This window comes from Dromaius novaehollandiae, chromosome 3 (genome assembly GCF_036370855.1).
Source record: "Dromaius novaehollandiae isolate bDroNov1 chromosome 3, bDroNov1.hap1, whole genome shotgun sequence".
Taxonomy (NCBI): Eukaryota; Metazoa; Chordata; class Aves; order Casuariiformes; family Dromaiidae; genus Dromaius; species Dromaius novaehollandiae.
Window position 1 is genome coordinate 64,955,590 of NC_088100.1, and position 27,771 is coordinate 64,983,360.

The following is a 27,771-nucleotide window of genomic DNA, read 5'->3' on the forward strand; positions in this document are numbered from 1 at the left end:
ACTTCTGAGACCACCTGTACGCCTTCATATATTTAAAATGTTGAAGGTTCCCCCTAAAGTTGTTATGTATTCAAGAGGTTTTGGCTTAATGAAGAGCTTTCTAGGTCTGGCATTTCTGATGAAAGGACATAGATGCGTTTTGCAGCATGTACTCAAACTTGTACGACTGGTAAAAGACCAGTATGACCAGCTGTTGCTGCCCTGGATATGTAAATTCTTTAACTCCATTTTATTAACTTGATAGTTCATAGATACTGAAGTTCAACTTAAGAGAAGAATGCCTATTTACTTGATTTTATAAAATGAATTGATGAACCACAAACAACACCAAGTTTCTACAACTATCAATTAAAACAGCTTTAATTAAGCCACCATATTTGAAAGGAGTGCCACAGACATTAACATCACTTGAGAGTAATTAATGACCATTTGCAATAGCTTTCTGACGAATATCTTAATTGTGTAACATGCTGGTTATGCTTCTACCCCTCCCAGTACATTCAGAACCAAGTTTATTTTACATTTATGCTTTTTGACAAGTTATGACAACGCTTATAAAAAACATACAAAAGACTTAACTTATGCCAAACACTATTACCATGCTATCATTCTTCTTATTGGGAAGGATGTCCATTTTCTTTTGTCTTCTATCCTTCTCAGTTTTAGTTGTGCAAGGATTTTCCAGAGTTGGAATTCTCTTCTGTGTTTTGAATTCATTAGGAAGCTAGGTACTATCGTTACTCATAATACAGATAAGTCTATACAGTATTCCCAGCAAGCCAGTACTGTACAGAAAAAAAAAGACCTATCTGTCACAGGATTCTCCTCTTCAGCAAGAATCATAAATACAGTTGAATGTATATGCCATGACTGAGCTTGTAACACAGCTCTGAAGTCTGCAGATTTTTATGTTCTGTAAAACTATAAAATACAGGAAGGTACCTTGAGAAGTCACCTCGCCTTTCCAAAACAGGATCACATACAATATACAGCATTACCAAATTAAAAAAGGTGTTACAAAACAGAAAGATATACAATATATAATACAAGACATATTGGGCATTGAAAGAGCTTAGTTCTGAAGTACTTTAGTTTTACAGTATGCTGGTTAATGCTTCATTAAGTTTTATTTTGCACATGTGCATAAATATATAGACCCACACACTTACTCTCTCTTAAGTATTGGGTTTGTCATAACAGGAAAGGAGTTCCTAACTGCTTGTTACACCGTGTAACAGACAGCAGTTACTTTCCACCATACCTATACCCATACCTATACCCCATTCAAAAATCTCTCTCTACTAAAACTACTTCTCCCACAGCTGGAAGAAGAGCTTCCCAGATGAGACTCTTCCTTCTTCTTCCTCACCCAAAGTTCTGACAAAGATTATAGATCATAATTAAATCTGCTGTAAGGTGCAGGAGATCCATGACCAATAAAGACAGAGCTGTCTCATTGGATTACTCATTTTGAATCACGGGGTCCAGAACCACAAGGTAGAAGCCCCTCAGATTATTCCTTGAGAGATGTGTCTATATGGAGTTTGCACACATATATTGCTCACAGAATTGCTTTTGCTTTTCTCTTTTTACCTGTTCTCCCTAGTAACTCAAAAAAACCCATTAAGTTCACTAAACTCTGGAGCACCTACAGTGTGCTTTAGAAACTTCTGGAGGTTTTTGATACCTTAGGCTAAAATTTCCCTCCAAAGCATGTCTGATAAGTAAAACATGGCTGTTTTAAGAGGGTAAAGGACATAAAGAACAGCATATGTTTCCACTCAAAGATATTTTCTAAACCAGCATCTCTCAAATACTACATAAAAACACATGTGGTTTAACATCTGAGGATATACTGGTTCTTTCTGGGACAATGTATATGAAATTATGTGGCTCCATCACAAGTCCTGCAGCCTCCACAAAAACACCAGTGTTACGCTAGTCATCATTATACACACATTAGCTCCATGCTTTAGAGATCTCCATCCAACTGCAACAGTTGGTGGAAAAATAAATTTTAATTTTAATTTCCCCTTAGTTCAAATGGTTAATAGTCAACAATAGTCCAGTAACAGGAATGAGAAGACATTCTTAGGCACCATGTGTCTGTAATACACTCAGCTGAAATTCCTTTCTTGGGACTGACTTTGATGGAAGAAAAAGCATTCTTTGGAAGGGCATTTCTTCTGGTTCTGTTTCATGCAGTTTTGTCAGAGGTGGAATAATAAAACAAAATAACTTGTAGGTCCCCCAAATGGGTTGTTTAAAATCTCTCCTCTTCCTTTCTATACTTGAAACACTACATCTTTATTTGTAAGCAAATGTTTGAATAAATTAAGGATGACTCAATTAGTTAGGAGGGGAAGGAGCCAATAACCCACCCAAACAGAACTGACATGAAAATATGTAAATAACACTTTAGGTAAAAGCTATTTGCTTAAAGATGCCAATGTTTTCACTAATTCATTACCAGTACTAAAGAAGTAATTTGGAGAAATAAGATTTTTTTTTTCAGTTTGTCATAACTACACCAAAATTTACAGTAGAGGAGTTCTTCTGTTGCTTTGACGGTTGACTGTACTTGGATTTATTCTTTCAATTTAAGTATGGTGCTTTATCTGGGGAGGAGTAGTAGTAAGTAGGCTTGATGTTTCCCAGGACTTCATCTTCCCAATTGGGGAGGCAGCAGAAAAAGAAAGCACAGCCAATCACAACAACAGTGCTGGCCCAGCCAAAACCATAGGCCCAGCTGAACATATTATCTCCTGTTAAAGGAATTTCTTCTGTGAATTTCACTGGGTAGATGACCAAGCCTATAATCTGGAATGCAGCTAAAGGGCAGGGAGAAAGAAAAAAAACAAGAGTAAATGACAATGAATTGTACTGCTTTTCCCACTAAAAGCATTTTTGGAGGTAATTGCATTGCCCTCTCAGATATGTAAAGATTAGCTCCAGTTCCACAATCAAATCTGCATTCTTGCAGAGATACGTGACTTCTGAGGCAGGCAGATCCCCACACCTATCTGATTGCAGCAGCTAAGGCTGACACTGCCACTTTGCTATGGCACTCATCTGCATGTTGAGACCAGCCCTGTCCTACAGTTGTGCGCTGTGATCCTTGTGAAGCCAGTCACCTCTCACTTGTAGTGTTGCCCCAGAGCTCCTCCACCCCTTGGGAAGGTGGGAAGCACCTGGGGCTCTCAGCTCCGAAGTGTTAGTATGTGACATGCAGGGTCAAAGACGTTGGTTACCCTGATATACTGATACTGTTTTTGTGAAAGTCCTAGTTGACAAAGGTCACTGGAACTTCCCTAACTCTTTATTATCTCAGAGTGTAAACCAAATGTCCCTTGTTCCCCATGAAAATGAATCATAAACCAGACAAAGACAGCATATTTCATGAGGGGGGCTGCACCTAGCATGCGTTTCTGCTGATGCCTGTTTTACATCTGAAACAATTTTGTCTTTATACCCAGACTCACCAACAACAAATAGCAAGCCTCCGATTCCTCGCACAAAGTTGAAACGGAGTATTTCGACCGAGAATGCTATGACTGCCAGGGCAAAGCAGATGACCAAGATCACAAAGCCAACAAGGTATGTGGCAGCTGCTGCTCTCCCCCATCCTTGGAAAGAAAACAAGAAAGATGTTATACACAGCAGTGCACTGAACTGTAGGTCACTGTAGGTCTTTTGTTTCCTGTAATTATTTCTTTGTTGAAATCATTTACTGTAAAAAGGATGCCCTATGTCAAAGCAACGCTGGATGTCTTCAAAGTGCACAGCTGCACAGCAGAGAGCCACCAACGTAGATGAAACAACCCCAAACTCCTTTCCTACTAATTCATTCTACTGAAAAGAGGGATATATTGGTAATGCAGATAACACATTCAAAATCAGTTTCTATAAGAGACCCACGGATCTCTGAGCAGATAGGGTGCACACCCTCTCAGAAAGTATTTTATCACTATTATTTCTGTTTAACATATACATTTACAAAACCACTTCCACACACGGTGAAGCATGAGAGAAGACAAGAGGGTAACATCACAAGTGACAATGTCTGTGAAATAATGATGCTGTCAGCACACAGCTTCTTGTCTGTTTATGATAAGAACAAAGCATGTGAAGTAAAATTAATAAAACCACAAAAAATTAGATTTGGAATAGCTGAGGTGAGAGATGACAAAGAGAAAGAGAACATTTGAAGATAAATACCTATTCACAGCTGCAAAAATTCAGAAACAGCTAAAATGTAGTGGGTGGAGGAGAAAAAGTAGTCAGAGGCAAAGTTGAAGAGCCTTTTTTGAAGCATTTCTTTGATACTCGATAGGACAGGGCACTGCACAGACACTTAGATTCAAGTAACAGCATCAAGTAACTGAAGGCTAAAGAGGCTCAGACATTAAAAAAGTGACCTCACCCCAGCAGAGCAGTGGTGGGTGTTCAGAGCTCATCTATCACAGTCCAGTGCCAGGGCAACAAAAGGAAAAAAAAATCTCCCTGATAAAAAAACAATCCCCATTTTACAGTAACACAGGCATGTGAAAAGGTATGCATTATGGCCAGACCTTATTCCCTTTAGAAACTATTTATGAGTTCAGGTGAGCACATTGCAAACAACAACAGGAAAAGGTGTTCCTGCCCTGGAGGCAGGATCCTTACCCACATGGGCTAAACTATAGGTACCAGCACTTTGGTTTCAGTGAGCTGTCATCGCAGCTCACTTTCCGTGTCTCCATAAAATGCGTTTCTACTTTCACACATTCAAACATAAGTAGGGCCAGATCCCGAGCTCCCTCTAACGTAGGAATAGATCTAGGTCAGGACGTTTTTAACAAATGTCTCTTTTGTCAGAACCGTCCATTCCAACAAAGCTAAAGTGATTCTGGAGACATTTTGTTTTTAAGGTATCCTCTGTCCAAGAAGTTCTTTGTGTGCAAAAAGTAAGAGGAAAAAGACAGTGAGACAGAGAACATTTTTCAGAAGAGTCCTCTGCCTTAACCAATGTATCTACTTGTTACATAAATGGAAAAAAAATAGTAATTTGAGCCAGAGAAAGGAGTGAAACTACCTCAGACACCCCTTCTATATATACATCAATTTACTCTCTGAAAGCAAACACTGTTTTACAGCTATTTTCATTGAATCAGTCTAAGGTTGTTTCTTTGCTCCCCTTCCAATATGGAATAACACTCAGTTTTGAAATCTCGGGTGAAATAGAGCTGCCATCCACCAGTCAGCTCTCGGCCCAAAGCACACCCCCACCCTGAAGGCAGTCAAGCTGGCATAGAAAGGGTTTTCTTCTCCTTCCCCCTTCCCCTTCATGAATCCGAGAGCTACCCAAGGCAGCAAAAAGTTTTCAGACTAGCTTGCTTCGTCCCCACTGCTCCTTTGACCAGTTTTACATGTTTTGTATCCCTTCCCTAAGAGGCTGCTGCAGCAGCAGGAGGGAGGGAGGGAGGGAGGACACCTGAGCAGCATTTGGGGATTGAAGCTATGTCAGCAGTCAGATAAAATCTTTTCATACAAAGTATTCTCTGATGTACCTAATGTGGATGGTGGATATTGTCTCCACAGCAGGATTTATTTAGGGGTAGCTGACATAGAAGGGTATTTCACCATAACACACAACCAGTTCAGGAAAAATGATTCAGATCAAACAAACTAGGAATGCCATTTATTAGTATTTTTCCTATTAAGAAAAAAAGTAACAACAACAAAAAACACTTTTCGTTATCAAAGTACATGCCTCTTCGAATTCATTATATATGCTGGCACAGTGCAAGAAGTCATGTCTGGCATCTGCCTGATAAAGGTTAGATTGCAAACTCAAATACACAAGCAAGTTGCACCTTGAAGTCTGGTGCAACACAAACATGACTGTAAGAGATACAAGCTAGAAAGCCCACAGTGCTGTCTCAGTTATTTCCATATCCTGTGTTAGTTTACAATCATAAAAAGCTTTTGTATACGAGTCAGCCCTGGCTCCATTCATTGGGAATTATTTGCTCATCTCTGGCAGTATGAAAGCGACAACACACTTAGCTGTAGGGGACATCTAGCCAGGGAGTTAGGAAGATTAATATCAAGTACAGCATTGTTTCAAATCTTCATATATAGGGCAGTAGCAGGCAACACTGTAATGAAATTCACAGTGGTTCTTCGGGCTTGCCTGTGACAAAGTTTAGTGCTGGCAACCCAATACATTCCTCTTGTTCTCCTCCCAGATTATCTTCTCCAGTGGCAGTAGCAGTGGAATCATACTGATAAGACCTGTTAAGACTGAGGCTGACCATTGGTGCTGGCCACCGTGTTTCTGCTCTAGGCAGGACTAGATAACAGCTATCGAATGGCCAGCCCGCCACATTAACACTGGTGGGAGTAGTGGGAAGAGCAGTGAAAAGTTCTGGGCACCTATATCTGCACAATGAATCCAGTTCTCAAAAATTTATTCAAAAGTCTTTTAATAAGCGACTGAGATAAGGGATTGGGGCTGGAGGCTGCGCCCTCACTGAGCATAGGGTAAAGGCCTGGCAGCCTCCTTTTCCACACAAGCTTTTGCTGCCCTCATGCACCGGGAGAGTTTTCAGCAGTGGTGCTGCTGCAGGGTTCTCGCTGAACATTGCTGTTTTCCCATGCAGGAACCTCATCACCCCCAACCTACTAATGTGAGCTTTCCTGGCTCTTTTTTGACCCAGGGACCCCTGAGAGTTGTTTGAACCTCCCCAGCCACCTAGCCCTCAATCTCTGCCTGCAAGGGCCTCCACCTATGGCTCCTGACTATCCAAAGGGGAGAGGCGTGTATTTTCCCTCACAGTTTGCTGCTTTGAGAGCTGGAAAGTTATGCTCACATGCTGAGAAAGACAGATCAGTCCCAGTTTCCAGTTTGTGCTCAGAGGAACTTCATCGCAAGAGATTTAGCCAGAATTTAAACTTCCCCCAAAACAGAAAAGACTCAGGTCCCTTAATTTGGCAGACAGAGCATTTCTCACTCAAAACAGGCATAAATATGACACCTGTTTATGATATCAAACAATAATAGCACAATATTCGGGGCTGCATGGTCACATAGTACGAGACACTAGTATTGCCCTGCTCAGCTTTACCTCAAAGAAGAGTTGAATTCCCGGCATCTCATCATAGAAAAGTATTTATCAATTAGGTGATGTTCAAAGAACACCAACAAAACTGTTCAGGGGCTGAAGGGCTATAATTATTAGGAAGGATTAAAAGTTTTATTATACAGTTTGATTAATGATGACTATGCGAAGAAAATAAAGCTACAAATGTTAGTATGCAAATAACAAGGGGGAGGGATTATTTCAAGCTAATGATGATCATCAATAAATATGATGAAATTAAAAAAAAAAAACTTAGTGTTAGCTAAACTTCCTGATTTTATTTGTCTGTGCCTCAATGTCAACAGGGAAGGGATGGAAGCTCTACAGCGTAGGACGTTTAAATCTAGATTTCCCTTTAGAAATGCATAAAAGCACTGGGAAAATAATTAGCTTCATCAGGAAGATGGACTACTATAGGATTTGAAGTAACAAGCCTTTCTCATCTCTGTCCACTTGTTTACAAAATCAGAAGTTAGTTTGTTAGCTTGTGAATATCAGGAATCTTAGGGTAGAAGCTTTTACATTGCCACACTCAGATAAGACGTTTTTACACTGTAGTTTTGATATTTTTCTGTATATAAGTGACAGTAACAGCATTTATTCAGCCTTTAGAGCTCATAACATGGAATGCTCAGAAAATACTTTTTGTTGACTAAAGAAAGGAGTAGTGGGCTGTGTGCAAGAGACCACTGTCAACAGTATTTTCTTGCTCACATAATGTGCAAACTTCCATAACAATATGACCGGTAAAGGAAAGGTATATGCATATCCACCATGAGCACAGGACAGCCCAGAATCTAAGGTTTGCTAGGAGAACTAGTTGGGAATTATCACTGGGAATCACAGTTCTGTTTAGTTTTTAGGAGTCTGCAATAAGCCATTGCTATGCTACCAAACTATTAAATAAAAGCCCACCAGTACAACCTCTGCTTCAGCCATCCAGCTCTGACTGGAACTGAGCAGAGGCAAAATCCTGGGAGTTTCCAGCTTTTAGCACTTCCCTGTTGCTTACAGTAGAAATGTGCCTGCCCCCTGTGCTAGCAATCCCACTGGCACAGATGCAAGTCTAGCCTGCTCGGACTAGACTTTTACTTTTTTTTTTTTTAATACTATCTTCACTTATTCTTTTACTGGGGAGTTTCAGCAAATTTTTTGGGGTGTAGACAGACAGACAAACCAACTGCCACATCTCTTCTATTAGCATGCTCCAAGTGCCTTCGCTGAGCAAACATTATAAACTAAGCTCGTTTGTCTAGAATTCAGCCTGGCATCATAAATCAGACAGAAATAAGCCTGAAAGGAGACAAGGGTGAGATGAGTGTATCTGTAACATTCCTCCTTTATTTATCTGGCCCCTCAGTGAAGTCGACATGTGCACAGTTTCACCAATAATCTTAGGTACCAAAGGTCATCTCTCCAGCAACCCTGCTGCACTGACACAGCAGCAGTGAAATATGATTCACAAAGGTTGGGCTCCTAATTCTAAGTTCCAGCTTTTTTTCCCCCCCTCCTTTGGCACAACAGTTTAATCCTGCAGTGGTGGAGAGTAAGTCATCTTGAGTCATATTATAGTGCAGAATGGCAGCTACACATTGCAACATATCCATAATATACAGATGCTGCCAGGCAGGCACTTCCCAGATGCAAACCAGTATAGATTTCTAATCAAAATCCCTTCCCTGCCTCCCTACCAAATGATATCCTCCTCCTCTTTTTGCTTTTCCACTTCTTCCCTCTCATGTGGCATTGTAAATGTGCATTAAGAAGCAGTTTGGTTTAGGAGACATCCCTATTTGCAAATCTATATGCCTCTGCTCCTGCCCCTTCTTCCCCATTTAAAATAGGTGGCTTGGCTGCTTTTTCTCTTTCTCGCCCTAGTATACATGCCAAGGCTCAATTAAGAAGCTCAGTTTAATGGAGTTTTCTATTAATGGGGATCTACTCTGAAGTATTCTTTTTGTCAGGGGAGGCGCAGGGTGGTTGGTGTATCGTACTTATTGTACACAAAACACAAGTTATGCATCTCAACTAATTAACTTTTATTTTCCTGCAGCAGTACTGTAAATGCCTGCTAGGCATTTTTTCCCATGTAAATGCCCATGCCTATTTTAAGTTTAATTTCATTAGCATAAAAAAAGGAAATGAAATAAATCAAACCTGAACTCATATGTTACATCCTGTCTCTAGATGTAAATAGTATTTAAGTAGAAGGTAGCATTCATTTCATCAAAATTACAGAAGAAGCAAAGTCAAGCTGTTTTAAATAAGCTGTAAGTAAAGGATATTTTTCTTCCCTGACACCTTGTTAGCTAGAGAAAACAGCAGAATGGCATTTTTGCCCCAGACTGCTGAGGACTAAAGTGCAGCACACAACCATCAGCACGCAGGGGCATGACATTCTGTAGTGTCACTACAGAAGAAAGCAAATTTTAGCAACTGTATCATCTTACTTTTCTTCACTGTGTAATGGGGTAGACAGTTATTTTGTCACAATAGCCAGATTTCCTTCGCTTACAGTAAAACCTGCAGTCATCATCTGGCCAAGAAATAAAGCGACTGCCCTGGCAATATATTCAATTTTAGCTTGTGCACGAGTGTTGCAATGAAGAGCTTCTGGAAGGCCACCAGGCTCTGTTGGCAAGGGACACACGACTGGGAAGTACTCCCTGCCAGATCTGTGACAGGCTAAAACTTTCCCTTTTTATTTTCCAGCTTCGCCTCCCAAAGTACCCTAGTTCAGGCTCGTAAGGCAGCTCTTTTTATTTATCCATAAGCATTCCATTTTAGGAAGAAGCAGATGCAATCAGTCAGCATGTTTTAGCAAAAAAAAAAAAAAAAAAAGTCCCCCCAAAAAGCATAAACAGACCCCAGGAGCGTGTGGTGAGAATACCACACTGGTGGCACCAGGCATAAAAGCAGCTAAGCAGGTTGAAGCAGAGGCACGATTATGCTCAGATTTAGGGCCCCCCACACAACACAGCGGTACACGCAGCATCCCCCTGGCTGCCAAGGGCTTGGGTACTCTCTCCCGCCGGAGGGATGGGGGGGGAGGAAATTTTGCTCCTGTGCCGGTGTGGCTCTGCACAGGGAGCCCTAATAAATGTTTCTACCCTTATGGTTTGCTCAGCAAGGAAGCCCTACATGAGTGTTTCTCGGTTGCAGGGCTGCAGCTGGCCAATGCATGATAGGAAGCAAGCCAGAGAGCTAAGGGGATTTGTGGCCAGGTGGCTCTGTTTTTGTTTGTGAAAGATAACTTTCTTTTAAAAAAAAGACTGGCTTCTCACTATTGCGCTGACAGAAGAGATTGCTCCGAAGCACTTTGAGGGTGGATTTTCTTTGCTGTTTTAAACCCCGAAACAGCCTTACTACTGGTTCTGCTTAGAAAGCCCAGTCCCACTAAGCAACTAAGTTGCAACAGAAGGGAGGGGGGGACATCTATGCTGTCAACGCCTGCTAAAGGAACCGCTTTTCTAGCCCAGGTGACGAGGACGTGCCGCTGCGGGAGCGCGGGCACAGTGGCCTGTCCCGCACTCACCGTAGTCCATGAGGGACTCGCAGCTCCAGTTGAGGTCCTGCTCGCCCCGCGTGCAGCTCTCCCACAGCGACGCTTGGTGCACGTAGGGCGCCGACTCCGACTCCAGCCAGCCCCGGCCGGCCAGTGCGATGATGCCCATGATGATGGCCAGGCCCAGCAGCAGGGGCAGGAGCCACCTGCAGCGCCAGCAGGCCAGGCTGCACACCACCATCCTGCACGGCTGCCAGGGGCTGCCGCAGTGGCCGGACCAGCGAGGCCGAGCTTTCCCGACCCGGCGGGGTGGGGAGGCTGCTCTGGGAAGACAGACGGACTGCGTGTATGTGTCTGAGCTGCTTTTTAATCCGGGCTGCGGGAGGAGGGAGTCCCACCCACATTCCTGTGACTCAGGGCGGCAGCAGCAACCTGTGGAGCCAGAGGAAAGCAAGCGGCAGGGCTGGGCCCTGCTCTTTGCTCTGCCCCTTCTCACGGGCTTGCTAAACAAACCCCGGGTCCAGTTACACTCCCTAATCCTGCGCTTAACCCTTTGCTAGCTGGCACCCACCGCCGAAACCCGCCACCCACACTTGCAGCCTCCCTTTTCGCTCGAGGTGGGCGACGCAGTCCTGGGTTCCCCTGGCTCGTGGCAACCTCAGCGTAGGGAAATGCAAAATCGTTTGCAATATTTTAATCCCCGGGGATGTACACCTCAAACAGATCCAGCAGGGCAGCAGATGGAAGCACTTGATCTAAAAGCTGTTGTGCTAAAATATGTAGCGCTGCATTTTGGCAAGGGACACGTTCAAAAAGAGATTCTGCTTTTGAAGTCTTCAGTATCCATAAGCATTGTTTCAGACTCTAAGTGGTTCTTCACCTGCCTGTTACCTGCGTTATACAGTGGATCATCATTCTCATATCTCTGTGGATATCTTGCTGGCAACCATAACTAAGCACAACAAAAATTTTAGCTTCTTATGATGTTTCACAAGCCCTGCCCTCCTCCCTGGTATTTAAGTTCATCTTTTTCCTCTCAAAACCAGATACAGACAGATCAGACTTACTTAAAACTGATAATAATGTCAGTCACTTTATGCACTGAAAGCTTATGACATGTTCCTTTACAGTAGAAGTGGTCGACTTCTTGCCCAGTTTTTGGACAACTTAATGCAAATAAGAAGGAAAAAAAAAAGCTGTTATTTGAAGATGGGAACACGACATTTTTAAGAAGGAAACCAGCTCATTGTAACTATCACGTCTAGCATTAAGTTCAGCATTTCTAATGGCTGTTTCCTAAATGCTTGGTTGCAGTCGTGCTCAGACTTTCAACCAGAGTGGCCAGACACAATTCAGGAGTGGTACCCAGGACTCACATGTCCTGACTTTCCCTTTCCCATGTCGGGAAACGCACACTGGAGAAGACCAAAATGAAGGCTTCCCTGCCAAATGACATGAATGCACACCCAATATTTTGGTCATGGGAGAAACGCTTCTCCACAATAAGATCTACACACATCCCATCATGTCATCCCATCACCCAGCACAAATGCAAACTCTCATCATAGCACAGGCATGTACCTATCACAGGACTAGGGATGAATGCATTTTGGGCACCTGACTTACATTTGAGGGAGTGTCAGAGGAACTTCAAGGCCCTTAGCAAAGAGGTCAGTAGGAGAACATTTCTTGGAGGTCAGTTCTGCATGTGTCAGAAGGACCTTCAGGAGAGCAGATGTCAGGGAACAGACTGTGTTGCATCCTGCAGGCTGGATCCAACTGGTTATGGAGTCCCTGCTTTACTGGAGAACATGGCCAGGAGGATTTAACTCAGCACTTGGCCAAAATTCTCAGAACTCTGATGCTAAGTGGATTTTTTTTAGAGGGGCTGGAAAAGAATGCTGGGTAGGGAGAATTGCATAAGTTTCAAAGGGGAAGAGAAAGTATGATTTTTTACTGGATTGCACCAAATGAGATTTTGTTGCAGCTATGTCAAACATCTCAAACTGTGCCCAACGTCAGTTCCTCAAAAAACACTCAGGGAGGTGTCTTTTGAGGAGGGATGAGGACCCTCATTTGAATAACGTTGCTGGCAAATGCCAGGGAACAGGTTGTGATGCTAAAAACAGAACAAGGTGATATCACTATAAGCAAGTTGCAAAAATCTCAGACAGGTTACCTCAAACTATGGAAAGTTTTACTAACCTGCTCAACATTCTCTTCAAAGATCCCATCAGAAAAATCTACAAAGTTTGTATACTTATCTAGAAAGTATGTTATACTTGTTAATACCAATGTGAGTGAAAAATGGGGCAGTCAGAAGTAATAATTTTATCAATAACAATTAAAGTATATAATTCATATCACAAAGTAGCCTTAAAACATTTGCATATTTGTTGCATAGCATGTGACTTTTCTAAGAATGAAAAGGAAAAGGTGTAATTATGAATTATTGAAAACTGAAAAACGGTATTCTTAAGTTGTCGCTTTTAAGAATTCCTGTAGTTGAATACTGTTGAGGCACCACTTTCCACTTAATTGTCTCAAGGGCTTTTACTGGAAAGCTCAGATTGACAAAATAATGAAAGGCTAGTTTTAAGATGTAATCTTACTTGAGGTCACCTATCTGGAAAAACTCATGGCCTGCTTATTATTGCATAGTAAGTTGTATTATGACAAGGTATCAGTTTACTGTTTGATAATACACACACACATATATATGCATACACATACACTCACATACACACACATATATGTATATATACATATATATATATACATTTTTATACACACACACATACAGATATCTTTTATTCATAACTCCTCCTCCACCCTTCAGTTCTTGCGACAGTCCCTTACAATATTGATTCAAATCATACCCCGTTTTGTATTATTCTTTCAGCCTTCATTACCACAACTTTGTCCCTCTCAAATCCATCCAAATCATTGCTACCACACTGCACCCAAAATAATCTTCCGTGTTCATTCCTTCTGGTCATACCCACCATTCAGATTTCATTCCAAGCTCACACTAAAATACAGCTGTAAATAAAGCCTGCTTGAACATAATTCTTCAGCACATAATTTTTGCATAGACTGTAAGTAAGGGCAGAATTTGCCACCATGATTATCATCTTTTTTTGTCACTACAGCAGGACTTCATTTGTTCAGTGCTGACTTCATTTGTTCAGTGATTTTCCAGCAATCTCACTGTCAGCACTAAAATTATCTCAGAGGTAGATACAGAAGTTATTTTCTTCAGCACAAAAAGCGAGAGCTGTTCTGTACAGTCGGAAGAGAGGTTCAATTTTATCCATTTTGTGAGAAATGGAGTAAAAGTCATCACTTGGGCAGAAACTGCTAGCTTTGTTACAAGGTCAAAAGTTAGGGAATTTCTCCAGTTCTGAAAGGAGCATAGAGCTGGTTACCACTTTCGTTAGTTGCATTCATTGATTTCTGCACGTGCTTGAGGTGCCTCACCTCCCAGGAGCTCTGGTGTCTGGAGGAGCATGTCAAGAAGTGCATTGGGGTGCTTTGGGCAGCAAGTCCCCACTGTATCGCTGTGACCCTTCCAAGTTCACCTCTGGCATTAGCAGCTGTCTTGGCCTACCCTGCTTCTCTCCAATAACTCCCTGAACAGAGAAATGTAATGTTCTGCTTTGCTTTTAAGCATCTGGCTTGTCGCTGGAGACCAGAGTGCAGTCCTCCTATTCACTTACCTCATGCTTCACTTCTTGCCTCTTAGCAGTGCTAACTTCTGTATGTTAATAATGTTTGTAACTAAGCACAGCACTGAACATTTACAGAATGGCAATAGCTTAAGATGAAAATTCCCCTTAAGTTTTGCATTTCTGAATATTGCTTCTGGAAATTTTACTCAATGTGAGAAGGAATTTCCACTATGCTATACAGAAGACATACAGGGAAAAGGAAAGCCAACTGGGGAATCTACCTAAGGCTGAAAAATACTATGCTAAAGAGCTAATTTTTCTGTGCTCAGAGACCTACAACGCAGTCAATGAAGTCATCTGCCTTCAGTTCTGGTGTTGCTTTGATCTAGTAGTAAGAAAATCTAGCAAGCTAATAAACTAGTGGTTCTTGTAGCAAAATAGACAGCTCCAATAGCATATGTAGCTTTTCTCACCTCCAGCTTGTGTAGCCAAGCATATGCAGAGATACCAGATGGTAGGAGTCACTTCTGTGGGACTCCAAAGATACATGCATGGAAAAACATAGTGATATGATCATGAGAAAAAGATGCCCAAATATGTAATGAAATTAAACTGGAGGTTTGCTGTACTAAACTATGAAAAATGCCTGGCCATCTGAATTTATCTGGATATTCTGGATCAAATCTAAACCTTTTTCCCAAATTGTTCTTTTGCTTTGGAAAGGAATCATAAATACCTTTCACCACCACTACCTTTAATTATTCATTATGTAAATAATCAGATAATTTCATAATCTTTTAGGTTCTATAGCTTATTTTTTTCTTTGCAGCATAACAAAGGATATGGCTGTCTAGTAGATGGTGAATTATACTCTGTAAATCATTTACCACTACATATAATCATTTACCAAGCTATAAGAGAAAACCATCTGGCCCTGAGTCAAGGTATCAGGAGTGCTGGGTGAGCCAAGCACCAAGTGTTCTCCTGGCCCCAGAGAAAATCCTCCCACCTGAGGGTGTTTGGGGCCTTTGTGAGTTTTGCTGCCTTTCCCCTGCTATCTGTGGTGGCTTATCCCAATGTCTGCAGACTGAATACCTGTTGTAAAATCCAATTATTTATAATGCATGGGTGTTGGCCTTCAGCAGCGTCTTGTCCTTACTTTCCTCCATGTTGAAGTGCCCTAAATCTGCTTAATCTCGCTTGATGAATCACAGACATAACACCTTTATTTGTCCTCTAATGAGCATCACCAAAACAAGGTAGTCATTCAATATAAAAACAGGATAGGAATGGGATGTACTTGGTATAACCCCCACCAACCACTCCAACAGTCCTTCCAGATCAAATTTCAGTTTCCACATCTGTGCTGAAAAGTTGCTATTATATGAATTTAAAGAAGCCAACTTTTCTGGCCAGCTTTTGTCAGTAGCACTTGGCTGGATGTAACTCATGTAGAAACTCGTCTGGGGCTGGCACAACTGAAATTAATTGGCTCTGTACAATTGATGCGAAGTTGAGACTGCTTCAAAAGCCAGGTAAAAATACTTGTTTGGAGGGAAAAGCAGCAGAGAACACTAGTGTGACCCACAGAGGTGTGACTTTCTCTTTCTAGTGACAGATGCCTCATGTGGTTCCATCTGCCTGTGATGACCTAAAAATCTGAAAAATAAAAAGATGGCAAAGAGCCCTCTTCCTTCTGCACACACTGTCCCTATGATTGCTGTACAGATGATAATGAAGGTGCACCTGAGGTCGCTGACTCAGCAGCTCAATTTTTCTGCATTTATGTTATTGCAAAGGCCTCTGTACTGTCCCAGAGACGCACTGGGTGAAATTCTGTCTCTATTAAAATAAATGGCTGAATTACTGGTGTCTGGGATTTACCCCAGAGCTTTATAGAGGACTCTGGATCACTCAGATAACCATGCCCAGGGTTTCAGGACAATTAAGGTCTACAGACTCATTGCTGCGACTTTTCCTCCCCTTACCTCTTCCACTTATTTACATTTTCAAAATGTAAGAAAGGAAAGCATCAAATAAATAATTGTATCATCCTTGACCTCCATATTAATTTTGCTTTTGTCCAGAAGCCCAAGGCCACAAAACAACCATCCGTATGTGTGATGCTAAACAGCAGTAACAAAGTGCTAGGAATTGCCTAGCTAACACTGCAACAGTTTTTTGCAGGAATGGAAGTTTGGTGCAGCATATGAACATTATTTCCTAGAATTGCTAACATTTCTTTTTGAAAATGCCCCCAAAGAATACCCAAGGTTATAGTGTATCCCTATGTACAAGGGCTTGGGGTTTTTTGTTGTTGTTGCTTTTTTGTGTGTGTTAGCTTCTGTTCACCCAGAGGAACAAGAAAGGCTGACAAGTTCTTGCAGAGCAGATTGCTTATATATATTCTGAATTATGTGTTCACTTTGAATAAGTTGAGATAAGATGTGTTTTGGAAAGTATCATATTTGTGCAATATCAGGCAAAAAGCTGCAAATGCAAAAATTGCAACTCATCCTGATCTATAGGGGTACTGTTATATTTTTCATGCCATTGTGAGAACTGGATTCATATTTGAAACTCTGTTTTAGTGAGACCTGAGGTTTCCCCTATGATTATACTATTTTTAAGAGAACAGGTGATGCATATATGCTCCATATTTGATGTTTACATGGCATCCAGCCTGAAGCAATCTGGGCTCACAGTTCAGGCTTCTGGATATCAGCAAAATAATTCATAGCAGAGTACTTTGAGTTGTGATGGCTTTCCATCCCGCAGGAAAGCCTAGGGAAGGTTGGTGAGATGGTACCACCAGAGGGCAGAAAGCACCTTAAAACGATGCCGAGCTGGGAGAGCCATGGAGGGCAGCCTCAACTGGATGCCAAAATCCTCTCTGGGCAAAGGGGTTTATCACTTCCCAGCCACTTCAGCCTGGTGACATGGAGCCTCCCAAGCAGTTTCATTTAGCTCGGTGGAGCCCTCTTTGTTTGCTCATGGGCATAAAGGCAGTCATCCTTATTTCTACTGCCAAGCAATGAGATATTTAGGTGCCTAATTCCTCCTGAAATTGCAGACCTGGAACCTAATGTGTCACTCAGCTATTTCAGACTTCTGCCTCAGGATGATGTGAAGAGAAATGTCTGTCTGTCTCCCTGCTGATGATGGAGAGTCATCCAGTCTATGTGATTAGTTCATGTCTGAACAGTTACACCAGAGACAGGCATAAGGTAGATCCTACTGCCTTTATGCTTTCCTGTGGGAGTTTGACACTCCCCTGCATTTGTGGATATGAATTTATTTAGGAAGCTGGAAGCTGCTGTCCTGCTGTCAATTCTTAACACTGATATTTTTAAGATATATCGTTTACTTGATATTTTCAAGGAAAGAAAGAGTCAAATCTAGGAAAAGTTTTCATTCAAGTATCTTGAAGAAAAAAATGGCTTGATGGATTTACAGAAGCTTTCTTTTCCACTGATGTTGGCATTTCCTTGCATTAATACATATTTCCTGTCTCAGTTCCTCTTTCTCCTTTGTAAAACCATGCACATCTCAAACCTGCCCACAGAGTACTGTAGGAGAAGACTGTCATCTTTTTTGTTCCTTTTCATCTCAGCACGGGCAGCTCTTGTAAAACGATGTCTTGGTTCCTAGCAGTGGTATCAGGAGTTTCTGATGAGTTTAATCTTCGTGTGCGTATCCAGAACCAGACAGGGTATGTTTCATTGCACAGCTCCACATTATAGGCCCTGTTTATAAATGACTCATCCAATAGTTCAGTCTGCTGTGGCCTGATTTCGAAAAGACAGTCTGGTCTTTAAAGTAAATACCTAAATGGGGCACCACAATACTTTGGAGGTCTTCCCTGGCATTGACCCTTTGCTTATTAAAAATATGTTCTTATTAAAAACAATAGTTATAAATAATGCTGGCTTCCTCTCCCATAGCACTGGACAGATAGGAGATATTTGTTCTGCAGCAGAAGACTCACCTTTCTTCAAATCAGCCTGATCACACTTACAAGGTTAGCTTCCCTTTTCAGAAACAGTACTGTACCTCTACTTTAAAGAGCATCTCTTTCTTGAACAGCTTGCTGTGATAGAAACAAAAGTAGCTGAGTACGGGGAGATGAAACAGGAGTTTTCAGGAGACAGTGTCCAGAAATGCTTAAAAAAGTGGGAAAAAATACACACACACACACACACAAAAAAAAAACCCACACATACACATGCATGACTAAGAGCAACAGTGTTGGGAAGTAGGAAAAGGCTGAGAGATGGAAGAGGAGGGAGAAAGGAGTAAACTGGTGACACTGGGCTTGGGGAAAAGGTTTCCATCTTAGTAGGGGTGCTGCAGAGAAGTGTCATGAAGTAGTTCATGAAGTAAGACAGTATCTACCCATGTCTTTCAAGTGTTGGAGAGAGTATTCTATAAATATTTTTGTTCTTTACAGTAGTAAGCACTGAGATGGAAGCATCAGATCTGTGTAGAAAAGAGTGGAGACGAGGGATTTAGTTTAAATGCTGTCACTGATAATGAGTGAGCACTGAAGATCTCTGCTTACACGAAAAGAGAAGAAGGGTAGACCAGGAAAAAATACTCTGCTCCTCTCTTTCTAGTTTATACATCATATGGTAGATGGTAAGTAAATTGAAATAGAACCTGTGGTACACTGTGATCAGTTGGGAAAGTGAGACCACAAGAGACTTCAAGTGATCACACAATAACAGATGGGGTAATAAAACCTGGGACAATAAGGAATATTTGTGGAACAAATGAAAGATCAACCTCCCGTCTGTTGCAGAGGCAAGAAAATAGGCAAGTGTTAAAGAACAATCTAAAAGGCAAATTGATGAGGGAAGGAACATATGGCGAAGATGGAAAGTGTTAAATACACACAGAGGAAAATGTATGTTTTTAAACAATCTTTACAGCATGCCTGTGTCTAGCTTTTGCGTGCTTTTGCTTACCACCATTTGTGAAGGACCAATTCCTTGGATCACTGTTGTGCAAAGCACAAAGGAACTAGGTCCAAAATATAGTTTCAGGAAATGTTTAAAGAAAAGCGCAATAGGCTGAAGGAAGAGAAAATGAGGCTTTACCACACCCAGTCTAAACAAAAATGCTACTGAGATCTCTTTTCCTACACCTGTCATTTTAAAGGGGATTGTGCCACTATATAGAAAGTAAATGTAACTAGAAATTGGCTCTATCTAGGCATTATGCTATACTTTTCAGTACCATATCTGGACAGCAATGTCCAGTGTACTCCATCATCCATACTGCTGGGAAATGAAGAAACACCGTAGGCATGAGAAGCATTGACAGACTCCTTAAATACTGGAACCTCTTTCAGCTACTCAGAGTCTGTTGGCACAGCCTGCTGCAGGGCAGTAGAGTTTTGCAGGCAAGATTCGGTGCCCATGCAGAGGGCAAGCCTGCAAGGGCAACTCCGGACACAGAGCTCACTCGCTCCCTCTGGAAAATGCAGCACAAAATGCCCTGCACATCCAGCAACCCAGCAGCTGCCAAGCTGTCTGCAGCTTCTTTGTACCAGGCACCCACCTCAGCATCGTGCTCACCACTGTACCCAACACAGCTTATTCAGAGCAATGTGGATGCAACCAGTGAGTCTCAGCCAACAGTGGCTGCTCCTGGGCCTGTCCGTGTGAAGTTCATTGTAGACTCAGCACAAAGGAATGGAGTTCCTAAAATGTCTAAGAAATTTGCTTTTAAACATATGATTGAGCAGCATATTTCAGGAAGTTAGACATGGCCCTGTTCTGCCATGCCTAACTCTTAGCTAGGAGCATCCCACAGACTTCAGTAGGACTGTCCTATGTTTAAGAGATAGACCTGCTAGTTACCTGCCAGTCGCAGGATTACTGGGGGTGGCAGAGCTCTGTCTTACGCATGTGCACTGCTCACTCATGTATTGGGATAAGAAGAATGGGTATATAAACCCTCCTCGGGCTTCACAGTTGCATCTCACCTTGTGCAATTCTTCGCAAGATCAACAAGTACAGTTGGACAGAATTGAGGTCAAAAACCTTGAAATTAGAAGAAATTTTTTTCTATACTTCTGTGGCTGTTTTAAACAAGTAGTCCTTTTTGTTTATGCTGTAATTCACCCATTTTCAGGTAGTATAAAAAAGACAAGTACAAGCAAATGAAAAGGAGAAGTCCCTACCAACAACTCCATTTGAATGTACCATAGTGAATCTTGTCATTCGTGGTAATATGAGACTGGCAACATGAAGATAACAGCAACACTGATGCTTATGACCTGAGCTATGCTGCAAAGCAGTGTGAGCTGTATTCTCAGCAGAGCTGTTTCTGGGTATGACTCATTCAGAGCCCTGCTTTGCTGCTCTTCTCCCACCTACTCTGACAAACAGAAGATTTGCAAGTTAATAAATAAATAATAAGTTATTACTGTCAACCAGAATTCAGTAAAGATACTAATTACATCTCTTGCATGCAAGTGATCCTGAATCTGGATCCTGAATCCAATGTTACAGCTGTGTACTGACCTGGAGCCCCTTCCACGCTGACGTGTCGACCCAGGCTCCTCTGATTCAGGCCTTCCTCTCACTTACAGTCATTTATCTCTTGTGGTAGGCCAGAGAAGAAGGGATGTTTCGGAGGATGCTACAGCCAGGGAAGAGTAGGTGGAGAGTTAAGAGGAAGAAATGAAAAGCCTACATGATGAAAGCAGTAGGGTAAAGCAGAGAAAAGTCTGGGCAGTGGGAGAGAGCTTGCTGACGGACACTCCATCTCTGCACCCTTGTTTAAGATCTTTCCTTTGATGTAGGTAGGGCTTGGGGTTTATCTGCAGGGATTTCATTTTTCTCTCTTTTAAGGATGGGCATGCCGATATGTCTCAGCACAGTTAAAGGTAACCAAAAGGAAGTTGCAAGAGTATAGAGAAGTATATCTGAGATCAGTGGAGAGTATCCTTCACTGGAATAGTTCACGTGTTTGTAGCAGCAAAGCTGAGCCTGCAGAGGCTTCAGTGGCTGAACCTCACAGAGCAAGTGGTCTCATACTGTCCAGTTAATTTAGACAAAGTTAGTTACAATAGGAGGCATCTGCACCTCTGGACTGCAGAGTATATGTGCCCTGTGACTCATGCACATGTGCCTGCTTTCTATCTCACTTGGGTCTCCACTGCACTCCATCTTTTTGCCAACTTAATAAGCCTTGACATAATCCAAAAATCTTGAGTACCTGAGAGTAGGAACTGCCTTTATAAGGCCCACCAAAAAAAGGATCTCAATGTCTGCTTGAGATCTCTAGGCACAATCAGAAGATATAATAATACAGCTGTTCATATGTGAAGCATTAGGACACAATCAGTTTGACAGCCAAGTGATTTAACTCTGTGTTAAGATACTTTTATTGGGAGCCCATTAAAAAGCTGCTATAAATTCATTATTTTGGCTGAACTGATGCATTTGCACACTGAAACATAGCAACAGGTTTCCATTTTCCTGGGTGTTAGGCTTCTGTGCTCATCTTTCTGAAACAGCAGTTTTCCTCTCCTCCAGTCATTTTATGTTCCTCTTTTTTTTTTTTTTTTTTTTTTTTTTTTTTGAAAACTGTTTTTGTGTGTGTGCTAATGTCACAACAACAAAGCTCTTCCCTCAGGCTGCTTTTATTTTGTGAACATCTGAAACATTTGGGAGCAGATTACATACTGGCAAGTAGGACAATGGCATTGCCATAATGAGCTGGAGGCTAATTTATAGGCTTTGCAGATGTGAATGCATTAGCATGCAAATCATGAGCAGCCCCTGCCCATAAATAAAAGAACTTACCTTGCCAAGAGATGGCTGTCCCAAAAATATAATGAGTATTATAAATAATAGGCATGTGTCAGATTTCAGCCTCCTTTGTATTCTTGTCTGTAGTTCTCTAAGGGAGCATTTAAAGATAAAATGTATAATACAATGCATGGCAGAGGCAGTTACAATGTTTGCTGCCCAGTGCCATTATTACCTTTTGCCAACTGCCACTCCTTCATTTGTAAGTAAAAGAGTTATTCAGGCTTGTCAGCAAGTTTGAATAATACGTTATTACATGGTAGCGCTCTGAAAAGGAAGGATGAATTGTGGTTAATTGGCTGAACTGCAGCTCAAGAGAACAGTTTTCTGTTCACAGCTCTGCCTCGGACCTTGTGTGTGGCCTTGGGCAAGTCATTTAGTTAGTCCATGTCATCATTTCTTTATTTAAGAAACAAGCAAAAATAAAGTTTGGTTAACCTCTGCTTTCTGTTTAGATAGTTATTGTTTTGGGGCAAGGCCTGTCCTTACTACCTATTTATAGAGGGTTGGCACACTCTGGACACTTCTGGCAACAGATGGTGCTGTAAAAGGAATTAACAGATCTCCATCATCCCCTTAGTTAAAATTTCAGAAGATATTCACTTGAATCCCATGGGAACTGAAATCCAAGTTTTTTGGTTTTTGTTTTTTGGTTTTTTTATGAGAAAAACTTAATGAGACTGCACTTACATGACTGGCTCTGTCAAGTCATGAATGCATGCAGTGGTGAAGTCTCATATGACTTGCCAGCTGCCTGCCACTCCCTACTTCCACCCCCAAATTTTAAATGACAGAAGAGTAGAAGCAGCAAAAATGAGGAATTTCTACAAAATTTGTCAAAACACATTGCCTCGTGGAGGAGAATCCCAAAGTAGCACCTTCCTCTCCTAAGAGAGAAGCTCTATGGTTGAACTCAAAGAGAACTGCAGAACCGTAAGTTTTGCTGCTTATGGAACTATTTGTTTCTTCCTAAAGTCATAATTGTTTGAGGTTCATTCCAGTGGAAGAAAAACCCCGCTGAAAGTGGAATAAACTCCTGCTGGAGAGAAGGCTCACTGACAGCTTTGTTTATTTTATGGACATGTTATATTAAGCTAAGCCTTTGCCATCTGCTCTGCCCCCGATTGTAAATGCAAAAAAACAAATCACAAGAGCACGAAGGAGATAAAAGTGATTTAACTGCCTATATATGCTCCTCCAACAATGCAGCTTGCACTGAAGATGTTCTTTCTCATGATTCAGACACAAATCATGAGGAAAATAGTTCACACATGACAAAGTAAACTTCCAGCTGAACTGGAGTTTTCTTTAAGCAAACCTGACTCCACAAGAGGCTTCAACTGTACTTATATCAAATTATGTGAGCTTTATGTAAAGAGGGTCTTTAAATATCTTTTATATTGTTTGCTGCTCAAGCAGGAGGACATTGGGGTGTGAATTATTTAAGGGATAATGCCCATGGTGGAAGAATATATGAGTCAATAAATGGCTTTTGTAGGTAGTTGAACACCGCAGCAAGGCTGTGAGATAGGTGAGAAGCACAGAAGGCATTCACTGAAAATATGTCCAAGTGCCATGTTCAAAAAGAAAAACAAATTAAACAAATAAAAAAGTGAAGATTGTGAGTTTCTGGCCTTTTGAGGATTTAGGAAACCTATGCAGATACATTGCTAGAGAATACCCTTCAGGAAGCGTTGATGTGAAAAGACTGATGGGGCAAATAATTAGGAGTGCCTTTGTGGAAAGAGAGGGATGAGATTCAGTATACGCAGGTGTCAATAAAAAGTATCATCTGTAGGAAGCTTACATTTTGCATTCTGTGATAAATCCTCGTATCGACATGCAGCTTGTAATAAGGTATTCTTGTTGCATTGTTAAGCACGAAGACAAAAAATGTGAACCATCCATACAACATGCCATGAATCACTTACAGTGCCCATTTAAGGATTTTCCCTTAAGAAATAAAATTACAAATCTAATGTGTTGTAGTCATCTGTGACAAATAAAATCTATTGTATTCATGTATAGATGAATACATATTCATCTACAAATTCCTGTACAATCATGTGAATAATGGGCAAAGATCATTCATTGAAAAATTAATAAGGAACATATCTATTCCTTGTATTTTTCTTTAAGTTAATTAAGTTAATAAAATATTACTCTCAAAAGACGCTTGCTTTTCTCTTTGACCAGATTATGAAACTAGACACTTTAAATTGTGGTTTAGGTATGCTTCAGCATAGCAAATACATGACTACCTCTTCTGACAGTGTAACTACTGGATCATTTTCTCTCTGGACCTGTGTCAGTTCACAGCATCCAAGGAATTGATTGCTCATGGTACAGTTCTGTGACATGCCTTCAATGTCTTTCTCAGAGCTGCATATTGATTGATTACAAGGCACACACAAAATATACACCAACAGTCTTGCAAACACATTCAGTGACTAACCTCTATTTATGGTAGTAGTCTTTGAGAACAGCAGCAGAGAATACAGGAATTACTGCTGCCCCCCTCACAGAGGGAACATGCTTACATTGAAGGATCTGGCGACTGCATGAAATATGTGAGATATGTTAACTCACATTATTGGACAGGGTTGTGATAACTACAGAACTCACTTCCACTGCTGAAGAGAAATCGTATAATAGTGATTGGTCTTTGCTGCAGAAAGGTGCATCCGGATTCACTGGCCAGTAACAGTTAATGAGTTCACAACATTTTGCACCAGGCAGAATGGGAACAAATAGAACTTGGGAGCTTAAGTTTTCAAAGAAAAGATGATTTATAGTTCATATACTTTGTATTTATATATGCTTAAGCAACATGACTAAATCCTCCTATTCTGATATCCACATTGCTATTTATTCATGCGTCAGTGATGGTCTGCTCTTCTGCACCATGAAGATCAAAGTTACCTTTGACATGGGCAGCTATTGGACTAATTTGTTCCTGGATGAAGAAATCATTCACGTTAGACACTTGCTATTTAATAAGATAATGTTTTAATCTTTCACGCAAATCAGAAAAGGCATAGCAAATGAAAAGAACAAGATTCTGATCACTAATGTGATGTTGTGACTGTATAAAATAATGATTATATCTGTGATATACTTGCCGTTTGTAAGGCTGGCTGGCATTGTCGGTGGAACTGTCTTAAGATTACCTGGCATCTGCCACAGTACAATCTCATTTTCACTTGCTTTGCCAAATATTAACTGGGGCTGACATCTTCCATCTGGATGGGAACAGGGGTGATTGCTTTACATTTCAATCAGATTAATTTCACTGTTTTCAGACAAAAGAGAGAAGATAATGTTTTGCCATTGTTCATACAATCTGATAACCTTTGAGAAGCTGTACTCTCAGTTGGAGAACTGAAGTAAAATGTATCAGTGGCTTGTGTATCAAGGTTATGCTTTTTGCTGCATTTCTGAAAACTTGTCCAAATCTGGCTAAATGTCAGAAAATCAGTCTACATATGATCAGTGGGGCCACTAAATTTTATCAGCTAAAATCTCTGAAGCGTGTCTTTATAATTACATGCTAATGCTCTACACTGTAAGGGGCTGAGTATAAGTTTTCTTGTATTTGTATTGTACTGTACTTGTATTTGTACTTGTACTGTAATGTTGTGCATGTAACTTAGCAATGCTCAGCTTAGATGTAAATTGGTTACTTGTGTCCTAAAAGGAGAGTGCTGTAGCAACACATAGCTCAGCCCAAGTTATTCTAATCTAATTTAGAGCAGAACTGTCCTGCATGAAGGAATATGCCATCTAACACTAAAGAAGATCTGTGAAGGGACAGATTTTTATTTTTTTAAGAAGAAAGGCATAGGCAAAAGGGCTGACTGAGGTTAGGCATTGGCAAGGGGCAAAGAAGATCAGTACTAGTACAGCGGGGATTATGGCAAGAGGTCTGGGACAGGAAGCTGGTCAAACTAGCTGAAAGAATTTGCAGAAAGAAAGAAAAAGCACAGAGGAGCTGGGGTAAAACCAGGTCGATTGAACAAGGAGGCTGGGACTCTGTGGAGGCAAGAGACTGGATGAGTATCTTGACTTTACCATAACATACATGCACAAGGTGAATCTCAATGTTCTTTTAATAATAGTGCTTTTGTGTGTATCTGCTAACTAAGTACTAGAACAGGAACGAGGTAGACAGGATAGCAAAGACAGATAAAAAAGGAAAGAGGACAGTGCCATCACCTCCTGTAAACTAGCTGTCAGGAAATCATGGCATTATTAATCCAGAAGATTGTTTATTCAAGCTAAACCTCAAATATTATTGTACATGTCTGAACATACATTTGTGTTTAAATTTTACACAATAAAAGAACAATCCTTTTCAGTCCAGCGGGTCTGGCTTATTATTCCTATCTCCCTATCCCTTACAGGCCCAGGAGACAAAATGGGCCTGTATAGAAACCCGTAGACAGCAAGGAATCTGGTCTGACTATTAGCAACCAGATGAATCTGCGGCCTTGCTTTTGAGATCCTTTCCCCACACGGTTTTTCATTTATAGACCAAGTATAGTTGATCTGGAAGCTAGTGAAATTCAAACACAGAACTCTGCGATGCTGTTCTTTGAATTCTCTTTTCAAAATAGATAATGGGAAACACTGTGTCTTTCTGCTAGATTTCCCATTTAAAATGAGAACAACTTCCAAATGAGGCCTTTGAAAATATGTTTGAATATCAGTGCTCTCCTTCTACCCTACAAAGCTGTGTGGTTGGCAGAAAGATGATTACAGTGAACTCCTATTGCTGTAATAAGAGCTTTAGTGTGGTTCAATATCCACTTAGCATTGGATTTTCAGACTATGACTTAAAGGCAATTACTCTCTACTCTTAGCAAGTTGGAAGCTGAATGCTATATTGCCCCTAATTATTTCTCCAGAAAGGATATGCCAATAATAATCTGAGCATTGATTTCACGTTGATTAATACTAATAGTGGAATATAAAATGGCATCACTCAATGTGCAAGTTCATCGGTCAGTTCATAGCAGTGCTCTCTTGGAGAAGAATGCTTGAAGCATGTGACCTTATCACAGGTCAGCTAACAATGAGGCTTTACTGTTAATTTGCAGATTTAAGGTGTCGAATTTAGGAATTCAGTCCTGTGTCCAGTCAGATGGCAAAGTAGATATATATGCAACTGATGATCTCCTAACTCATGTTAGAAGCATCGAATATGCTTTACCTCTTGCCTGGACAAGAGCACAGTGGGTATGATAGATCCTTATGGCCTTTGGAAGAGCTTTACGAATTCAGGACTTACCTTTCTTGAAATAAGTTTCCACTTATTATTGTGAAGTAAAAACATATTAAATAGGAACCCAAGTGTGTTCTGGAGCTAACTTGGTCTCTTAATTCAGAACAACATTTTCTCTTTCAAGTCTTCTAAGTTAGTCTTTTACATTGGCAAAACAAGCACCACTGATTAGCAGAGTCAAACCATATCTCAGAGAATTCTGGGGATAGTACAGAGAAGGAAAAAGAGAAATTTTCTGATGTGTAATCTTTATTTGTGAATATTATATGAATGCATAAAAAGAAGGCTCAGATTTGAATTCTGTCACTTGCACTGTAAAACTGACAACATTCCCCTAAAGCTAGCAGAGTCGTTTCAAATTGAT

At 41.0% G+C, this 27,771-nt stretch overlaps 1 protein-coding gene across 1 annotated transcript; it reads right to left on the reverse strand.

Annotated features, from left to right (window-relative positions):
• Positions 1-342: 342 nt before the first annotated feature.
• On the reverse strand, positions 343-11,028 carry LOC112995847 (p53 apoptosis effector related to PMP22). Its single transcript, XM_026121059.2, has 3 exons — positions 10,660-11,028; positions 3,483-3,626; positions 343-2,831 (listed from the first exon to the last, which is right to left on the reverse strand). The coding sequence occupies exons 1-3, from the start codon at positions 10,868-10,870 to the stop codon at positions 2,596-2,598; spliced, it is 591 nt and encodes a 196-aa protein (XP_025976844.1). The 5' UTR covers positions 10,871-11,028; the 3' UTR covers positions 343-2,595.
• Between the last annotated feature and the right edge of the window lie 16,743 nt (positions 11,029-27,771).

Bases quoted from the DNA above. Each gene is read 5' to 3' on its own strand.
- LOC112995847 (XM_026121059.2), bottom strand. From the start codon at position 10,870: ATGGTGGTGTGCAGCCTGGCCTGCTGGCGCTGCAGGTGGCTCCTGCCC. The intron at 3,627-10,659 runs GTGAGTGCGGGA...TTTCTTTCCAAG, and splicing joins CGAGTCCCTCATGGACTACG to GATGGGGGAGAGCAGCAGCT. The intron at 2,832-3,482 runs GTGAGTCTGGGT...CCTGCCCTTTAG, and splicing joins AGGCTTGCTATTTGTTGTTG to CTGCATTCCAGATTATAGGC.